The sequence below is a fragment of the Salvelinus fontinalis genome, chromosome 37 (genome assembly GCF_029448725.1).
Source record: "Salvelinus fontinalis isolate EN_2023a chromosome 37, ASM2944872v1, whole genome shotgun sequence".
NCBI classification, from domain to species: Eukaryota; Metazoa; Chordata; class Actinopteri; order Salmoniformes; family Salmonidae; genus Salvelinus; species Salvelinus fontinalis.
The window spans coordinates 22,116,208-22,126,309 of record NC_074701.1 but is presented as its reverse complement, the minus strand read 5'-3'; the positions used below and the strand labels follow the sequence as shown (position 1 = coordinate 22,126,309).

Below are 10,102 nucleotides of genomic sequence, written 5' to 3'. Positions count from 1 at the left end.
CTGTGTTTACACAGGCAGCCCAACTCTGATATTTTTTCCACTAATTTGTCTTTTGACCAATCACATCAGATCTTTTCAAAAGTCCAATTAGTGAAAAAATAAATGCATAATTTGGCTGCCTGTGTAAATGCATCCTAAGGTAGCTACAAGTAAATTGGTGGAATTTCCCTGCATTGGCAAAACTATGTACACCGTTCAGATTTCCTATCGCTGGTTTCCTCTCAGTGCATACTGGTTTTGGGCGCGCTAGGCTTGTTTACCGAAAAATGCGGTCATGTAGGCTATTGTCAACTTCAAAAGGAGAAAAGTTGGAACGCACCTTCCTCGGTGGTATCGACAGTGGTAATTGTTATTCTTGAAGCTCCACCCCCACTTCCACCTTTTATGTTAATTTCAACGTTATTCTGCGCTGCGTGTAGGACTGCTTTGTAGCCTATCTGCCGCGGTCCAATGTAAATCGGCTTGGACAGCCACTAACTACACTGAGGGTAAACGATGTTTGGCGAGAACGAAATCGCGATTATATGATTATGTTATGTTGACAGCCAAGGAGCGCATGTCTGTGAATATTTTATCTAACAAAACCAGAGAAGAGGAACTCACCTTGTATTTTAACATGGGAGGTCAGATAACAAGACATACCTTGTACGGTAAGGATATTTTACTTTTTTTTGGGGGGGGGGGGGGGGGGGGGGGTAGCCTATATTCGATTATTGATTGCGTATATTTAGCAATAATTAAAACGTCGCTGATGGGATATGCTACAATGAAAACCTTGAGGCAAAAATTGCATAATTTCAGGATGATTCTAAAATGATTAAGTGTCAGTTTATCCCTCACAGAAAGAAATTAGTCAGCAAGAAAATGAATGAAAGTATTATGAATGCTCTAGCTATGACTTGTGTGCTTTTTTTTATGTTAGATGCATGCTAACGTTCAAACACAATTATAGCAATGCAATATTCTGTTATGTGCAGCAACGTGAATGTTCAAGAATTAACTTCGTATTTGCATAGTTGCAAATTGGCTGATGGTATTTATATCTCTTATTTTTTTATTTTCTACATATTTTCTTCAGATGACAACTTATGGTTAAGTATATCTGGGATGATTGAGCCAAATAACTGGACTTTGGATATAACTGCATTTTGAAGTTATCAATGTGGAGAAATTGTGTTCCTTAATTATTATTATTTAAATAGTTTACCTTGCCTAGTATTTGTAAACAGTGTGCCTCTCATTGACTGCCCAAGTGTCCAATCAGTTGTCTGATACTCCACAATACCATATGCAATGACATAACTAATCTAATTAATCATGTTAAATTACTCTAAATTAATGAATGTAGTCTGCAGTTCTACTCTGATTATTTTTTATTTTTCATTTTAACTAGGCAAGTCAGTTAAGAACAAATTCTTATTTACAATGACAGCCTCATAGTGTAATACATTGTATTTGTTTTTTGTCCCTTTTTGTCCCTTGTCAGATAGATCTCTATGATGAGGCTATAATAAGAGGTTCTAAACTTGTATAAACATTCATATTTTATTGGTCACATACAAATATTTAGCAGATGTTATTGCGGGTGTAGCCAAATGCTTGTAAAGGAGCCTGAAACAAGGTGTCTATTGGCGCCATCTTGGTGAACGTCACAAACTGCTTTCCTAGCTATGCAATCCATCTTTCCTGGCTATGCAATGATACAGAGATTGTGTGCGCAATCTACAGTACCGTATATGATGTACTTAAGCAATAAGGCCCGAGAGGGTGTGGTATATGGCCAATATACCACGGCTCAGGGCTGTTGTTAGGCGCAACGCGGAGTGCCTGGACACAGCGCTAAGCCGTGGTATATTGGCCATATCACAAACCCCCGAGGTGCCTTATTGCTATAATAAACTGGTTACCAACGTAATTAGAGCAGTAAAAATAAATGTGTTGTCATACCTGTGGTATACCACAACTGTCAGCCAATCAGCATTCAGGGTTCAAACCACTAAGTTTATATTTTACATTAGACCTCACAGGTAGGAGAGGTCTATTAGAAATGTGAAATTATAGTTGTGAAAACCAGGGTAGTACACACCCTAGGCTTCCCAGTGGCCCTAGGCAGCCAGATGCCCTTAGTCAGATCTAGGAACATCTTACTCAAACCCAGCTAAACCTTGACCATCAGCAGGTCCAATGTAAAACTGACATTAGATCAGTGCTTAGGGCCAACCTCCACCTGTCCCTTTCAGAGATGACACATTGTGACAACCAAGCTGCTGTAACACACTTGCATTGTGCTCTCCAGGGCTGCTGCCTCTGAGCTTTTGTCCCACATTAGCAGGCCACTGAGCCCTGATGTTTACGTAATGTCAAGTCTGGAAAAAAGACTCCAGAGCAGGGCAGCGGGCCAGGTGTGACTGCCTATGGCGGTCTCTGGCTCTGTCTATCCAGTCTTCACTGTTTGGTTGCCCTGACCAATCAATGACGATTTAGCTCTGAGCAATATTCCCCTTCCTTAACCTGAGTGCCTGATGCTTGTCGTGGCGCTTCTCTTTATCATGCCCAGTCTCTGCTCAATGTTAAGCTTGACATCTCTGTCCGGTTGCATTGCTCTCAAGACATGCCCAGAGAACCTCTGTGCAGTTGAGGAGGTAGGCACTGACCTTCTCAGACAATAGAATGTCATGCTGAAGGTAAATAAGCATAAAGAATTCAAGTCTATCAATGTGGCAGCAGTAGTAGCAACAAGCAAAATGCATTTTGCATTTGTGAGGTCTTTTGTAAACTAATTTTGGACCTTAAGTCAACCAAAAGTGTTTGTTTTGTATGTTCTGGCATGTCATGCATTATCATTTGCTTGGCCAGTGGTTGAATACAATACACCCTTTTATGTTGTCATCAAACAATCTGACATGATGAATAAAATATGGTTACTTGATTTATTATGACTTAATTTAGAACCATTGTTGTACATAGAGAACCATTCATCATTTTTATGTAGCCCAGGGACAGACATGTGAATACCTCAAGTCAGTAGTGTAGACAAATAAGCTGTACTTTTCCTATGCCAGTTCAGCCTGAACAATTCATTGGAGTGCTCTTGGCAGCCACAATCTAAAAGAGTTTCAACAATGGGGAAAATAACTCTGTAGAAACACATGACAAATTCTGTGCTGCTTTATCTTTGGTTAATTTCCTGGTCAAAATGTGTTATTCAAATGATGCTATATGTACATCCATGAATGGATACGAGAGTGTTTACCTTGCAGAATATTTCTGTCTTGAAATTGAAGTGACTGCATTCGCAGAAGCCCCATGATGCTCTGTTGCCAATATAAGTTGCCTAATTGAAATGTCTCCTGGGTACACTGAAAAGCTCTTGACCCCTATAGGTCATGAGCAATAATAACTTTCTATCCCTAAGAAATTAGGCTAGGGATACTCTCCCTCTCACACACACACACACACACACACACACACACACACACACACACACACACACACACACACACACACACACACACACACACACACACACACACACACACACACACACACACACACACACACACCCCCCCCCCCCCCCCCCTCTTAATTAGGCGAATGTGCTCCTCTAGTTGTTGGTCCTTAGATCCTTTGCTTTTTAGTGCAGTGACCTGGTGACAGGCCAGTGTTGACCTGCTCCCAAACTCTGGTGGTTTATACCGTAGATTTGTAAAGAACAGGTATTTGTGATATTATCTTTATATTATTATGTATTATAAAATATTATTTGTGACTGTTAATTTGACAATCAGCTAAGTGCAAGTCATAAAACAACATCTGGTACATATGCCTCATTCCCACACAATTGTCTGTTGAATAAGTCATTATTTGGGATGATCTCACCAGAAATATCTTCATGACAACTCAATGTCCTTGGCATTGTTGTATTGCTTTGAAGGGAGATGTGAAAATGTGAATGGGGAAAAGGAGATTAGGGGAATAGCCTAACTGTTGATTTTTTGCGCATTCAGTGGCACAACCCACGCCTTATCAGTCTACAAAAAGGCAGATCTGAGAAAAGTAGATTTGGAGTCAATTAGAGCTGCATTGAAGAATGTATGTGTAGGAGCTGGTTATTACCCATGATTCATTCTTTGGTATTTACTACAAGTCAGATACATCCCAAAGTAGCTTTGTAATCGTTTTTTTTGTGTTATGCTATTCTTTGACCCTCTTTAACTTTCTCACTCATTATTATTCACAATTCATTCAGAATTATCCGTAATCATGGTAGCATCCACATGTAGAAGTGTTTAGAAACATATTATATTATTATTTGCAATAAAAGTGACTCCAAAATGACGTAATACATTATTTACCATTTAATTTCTATTGGGCACTAAATAATCTGATACACAACCAAAACTAACTGCAAATGCATCCAACAAGTTTGTAGAGTCAATCAATCAAATTTATTTATAAAGCCCTTTTTACATCAGCCGATGTCACAAAGTGCTATACAGAAACCCAGCCTAAAACCCCAAACAGCAAGCAATGCAGATGAAGAAGCACGGTGGCTAGGAAAAACTCCCTAGAATGTCAGGAACCTAGGAAGAAACCAAAAGGAACCAGGCTCTGAGCGGTGGCCAGTCCTCTTCTGGCCTCTTCTACCGGGTGGCGATTATAACAAAACATGGCCAAGATGTTCAAACGTTCATAGATGACCAGCAGGGTCAAATAATAATAATCACAGTGGTTGTAGAGGGTGCAACAGGTCAGCACCTCAGGAGTAAATGTCAGTTGGCTTTTCATAGCCGATCATTCAGAGTTAGAGACAGCAGGTGCGGTAGAAAGAGAGAGTCGAAAACAGCATGACAAGGTAGCACGTCTGGTGAACAGATCAGGGTTCCATAGCTGCAGGCAGAACAGTTGAAACTGGAGCAGCAGCACGACCAGGTGGACTGGGGACAGCAAGGAACCATCAGACCAGGTAGTCATGAGGCATGGTCCTAGGGCTCAGGTCCTCCAAGAGAAAGAGAAAGAGAGAGAGAATTAGCGGGAGCATACTTAAATTCACACAGGACACCGGATAAGACAGGAGAAATACTCCAGATATAGCAGACTGACCCTAGCCCCCGACATATAAACTATTACTAGAGGCTGAGACAGGAGGGGTCAGGAGACACTGCTGTAATCATTGCATACTAGGAATATGGGATCAAATACTAAACTCTTGACTACTTTATTTATAAGAATCTTTAGGGGTGTCAATAATTTTGACACCTACCTTTTTGAGAAAAAAATGGTTACTTGATAAACAAAATCTCTTTCTTTGAGCAATTGTATTAGTATAAAATATAATTTCCCCCCAAAAATGTAGCATACAATATAGCTCAGTATTTGAATTATTTATTTCAGACAGTCGATTATTGCTCATCTTTATCAAGGGTGTCAATAATTGTGGACCCCACTGTATACATTGTTGCTATATTCTCTCTCTCTCTCTCTCTCTCTATATATATATATATATATATATATATATATATATATATATATATATATATATATATATATATATATATATATATATATATATTCAAGACTCATGATCAAACCAGTGCTATAATTTTAACCAAAGCCTAAGGGTGTGTGTGTGTGCTTGCGCGTGCGTGTGTTTATGGAAGGAAGGAAGCTAAAGTAATTCCACTGCCTAAAAATAGTAAAGCACTCTTTGCTGTCGCCAACAGCCATCCAATCAGTTTGCTGCCTGTTCTTAGTAAACTGATGGAGAGAATTGTGTTTGGACAAATACAAAGCAATTTTCACAGAACAAGTTAACTACTGACTTTCAGCATGCATACAGAGAAGGTCACTCAACTTGTACTGCACTGACTTAGATGACTGATGATTGCTTAAAATAAATGCATAATAAGGTGATAGTTGGAGCTGTACTGTTAGATTTCAGTGCAGCCTTTGATATTATTGATCATAAACTGTTATTGAAAAAGTCACTTGCTTTGGATTTAAATCACCTGCCATCACATGGTTGGAGAGTTATTTATCCAATAGATCCCAGAGAGTGTTCTTCAATGGAAGCTTCTCTAACATCAGATATGTACAGTGCAGTGTCACTCAGGGCAGTTGGCTTGGGCTGTCACTCTTCTCAATTTAGACAAATTATTTACCACTTGTCTTACACGAAGCAAGAATCACTGTATGTGGATGATTCCACACTCTACATGTCAGCACCAAAAGCCAATGAGCTCACTGAAATTCTAAATAAGGAGTTACAGACAGTATTCGAATGTGTGATTAATAATAAACTGGTCTTAAATACAGTGCCTTCATAAAGTATTCACACCCCTTGACTTTTTCCACATTTTGTTGTGTTACAGCCTGGATTTAAAATTGATTAAATTGAGATGTTTTGTCCCTGGTCTACAATGTTTTGTCCCTGGTCCCATGTAGCTCAGTTGGTAGAGCATGGTGTTTGTAATGCCAGGGTTGTGGGTTCACCTCCCACATGGAAAATGTATGCACTCACTGCTGTAAGAGCATTTGCTCAATGACTAAAATGTAATACTAAAAGCAATGTATTTGGTTCAAAAAGTTACCTAAGATCTTAACCTCAATGGTTAATGTCCAGAAGCTATTTTTGGAAATAGGAAACAATGGCAGAAACATTGTGTACAAAAAATAAATAAACAAAATAGCAGAATTGGTCATGAGCCCGTAAAACAGCTATCCATTGCAGCGTCAATCTCCATGCAGCACTGGTCTCTCTGCTACTACACTGCAAGCGGTACCGATACACCAAGGCTGTAACCAACAGGACCCTGAACAGCTTCTACCCCAAACCATAAGACCGTTAAATAGTTAGTCCAGGGAGGTATTTGGTTAACTATTTAACTATCTGCATTGACCCTCTTTGCACTAACTTTTTTGACTCATCACATACACCACTGCTACTGTTTTTTATCTATCACTTTATTCCTAGTTATATGTACATATCTACCCCTTACCTTGTACCCCTGCACATCGACTCGGTACTTGTACCCTGTGTATATAACCAAGTTATCATTACTCATTGTGTATTTATTATTACGTGTTTTACTTTTCTATTATTTCTCTTTTCTTTTTATCTGTATTGTTGGGAAGGGCCTGTAAGTAAACAATGCATTGTTGTTTATGAAGCATGTGATTAATACAATTTTATTTGAATTGTGCATAAAGGGTGTGACCATTGAGGAAACTGAGGAAGCTAAACTCCTAGATATAACATTGTATGGTCAATTATCATGGCCAAGTCCTATTGATAAAGTTGCCGGGGAGGGGTACATCTGTTCTAAAAATATATTCTGCATTTTTGACACAAATCAACTGAACTAGTTGTTCAGGCTCTGGTCTTGACCCATCTTGATTACTGTCTGGTAATAATGTCAAGTGCATCAAAGAAAGACCTAGCAAAGCTGCAGCTGGCTCAAAACAGAGCAGCACACCTTGCCCTTGACTGCACATACAAAAGTAACATCAACAACATTCCAGTCTTTCCTAGTTGAACGTTGACGAGAGATTAACTGCTTCTCTTCTAGTTTTCATTAGAAATATTACTGTGATAAATTCCAGATTGTCTGCATAATCATATAACATACAGCTCAGACACCCATATATACCCAACAAGACATGTCACCAGGGGTCTTTTCACAGTCCCAAGTCCAGCTCAGACACCCATATATACCCAACAAGACATGTCACCAGGGGTCTTTTCACAGTCCCAAGTCCAAAATGAATTCACGGCAACGCACAGTATTATACAGAGCCATAATTGCATGGAACTCCCTTCCATCTCCAATGACTCAAGCAAACAGCAAAATTAGCTTAAAACAATTGATAAAACATCTCGTGGCACAATAGAGACTGAAATGATACATACACACAGACACACACAGACAAACTATCACACACAATCTACACACCTTATTCTTTAGTTGTATTGTTTGAATATCGTTGTATTTAAAATTTGTGTAACTGTTCTTGTCTATTAGTGTTTTGCTTTGTTACTTTTTATTTACTTTATTTAACCAGGTAGGCTAGTTGAGAACAAGTTCTCATTTGCAACTGCGACCTGGCCAAGATAAAGCATAGCAATTCGATACATACAACACAGTACGTGTCGTTTTTGTTTTTGTGTGGACTCTAGGAAGAATAGCTGCTGCTTCGGCAAAAGCTAATGGGGATCCGAATAAACCAGTGCCAAATTGGCAAAATGTGGAATAACAAAAAAATGAATGGTGTGACAGGAGTTTACCAATTACTGATATTACCTAATTTTGTGAGTTTTTCACAGCTGTACAATTTCTCTCTGGTTACCAAGCAACTCTTATCTCAGGGTGGCAGGTAGCCTAGTGGTTAGAGCATTGGGCCAGTAAATAAAAGGTTGCTAGATCAAATCCCAGAGCTGACAAGGTAAAAATATGTCATTCTGCCCCTGAGTAAGGCAGTTGAACCACTGTTGCTAGGACATTGTTGTAAATAAGAATTTGTTCTTAACTGACTTGCCAAATTAAAAAATATATGTTTTTTCATCTAAGGAGAAAATCAAGATGACTAACAGACCAATCTTTTTGTTTGCACTCCTTGTTGGATTTCTGAAAATAGAGTGAGTTAAATGGTTCTTAAAGAAATATACAGGTAATAATACAAAGTACAGTTGAAGTCGGAAGTTTACATACACCTTAGCCAAATGCATTTAAACTCAGTTTTTCACAATACCTGACATTTAATCCTAGTAAAAATTCCCTGTCTTAGGTCAGTTAGGATCACCACTTTATTTTAAGAATGTGAAATGTCAGAATAATAGTAGAGAGAATGATTTATTTCAGCTTTTATTTCTTTCATCACATTCCCAGTGGGTCAGAAGTTTACATACATTCAATTAGTATCTGGTAGCATTGCCTTTAAGTTGTTTAACTTGGGTCAACGTTTCGGGTAGCCTTCCACAAGATTCCCACAATAAGTTGGGTGAATTTTGGCCCATTCCTCCTGACAGAGCTGGTGTAACTGAGTCAGGTTTGTAGGCCTCCTTGCTCACACAAACTTTTTCAGTTCTGCCAACAAATTTTCTATAGGATTGAGGTCAGGGCTTTGTGATGGCCACTCCAATACCTTGACTGTGTTGTCCTTAAGCCATTTTGCCACAACTTTGGAAGTATGCCTGGGGGTCGTTGTCCATTTGGAAGACCCATTTGTGACCAAGCTTTAACTTCCTTAGTGATGTCTTGAGATGTTGCTTCAATATATCCACATAATTTTAATTTCTCATGATGCCATCTATTTTGTGAAGTGCACGGCTTGCAAGCCTCTCCCTTTTTCCTTTAAACATAACAATAGTCATTATTGCCAAACAGTTTTATTTTTGTTTCGTCAGACCAGAGGACATTTCTCCAAAAAGTACGATCTTTGTCCCCATGTGCAGTTGCAAACCGTAGTCTGGCTTTTTTATGGCGGTTTTGGAGCAGTGGCTTCTTCCTTGCTGAGCAGCCTTTCAGGTTATGTCAATATTGGACTCGTTTTACTGTGGATATAGATACTTTTGTACCTGTTTCCTCCAGCATCTTCACAAGGTCATTGCTGTTGTTCTGGGATTGATTTGCACTTTTCTCACCAAAGTACGTTAATCTCTAGGAGACAGAACGCGTCTCCTTCCTCAGCGGTATGATGGCTGCGTGGTCCCAGGGTGTTTATACTTGCGTACAATTGTTTGTACGTGGTACCTTCAGGCGTTTGGAAATTGTTCCCAAGGATGAACCAGACTTGTGAAGGTCTACAATTTTTTTTCTAAGGTCTTGGCTGATTTCTTTTGATTTTCCCATGATGTCAAGCAAAGAGGCACTGCGTTTGAAGGTAGGCCTTGAAATACATCCACAGGTACACCTCCAATTGACGCAAATTATGTAAATTTTCCTATCAGAAGCTTCTAAAGCCATGACATCATTTTCTGGAATTTTCCAAGCTGTTTAAAGGCACAGTCAACTTAGTGTATGTAAACGTCTGACCCACTGGAATTGTGATACAGTGAATTATAAGTGAAGTAATCTGTCTGTTAACAATTGTCGGAAAAATTACT

At 39.1% G+C, this 10,102-nt stretch overlaps 1 protein-coding gene across 1 annotated transcript in view; it reads left to right on the top strand.

The window, feature by feature from the left end:
* Nucleotides 1-268: 268 nt before the first annotated feature.
* Nucleotides 269-10,102, top strand: part of LOC129836365 (E3 ubiquitin-protein ligase NEURL1-like) — a 54,716-nt gene continuing 44,882 nt past the window's right edge. The window contains exon 1 of the mRNA XM_055902421.1: nt 269-650. Within this exon, the coding sequence (XP_055758396.1) occupies nt 536-650 (115 nt within the window). The 5' untranslated portion in view covers nt 269-535. The remainder of the gene's footprint in view (nt 651-10,102) is intronic.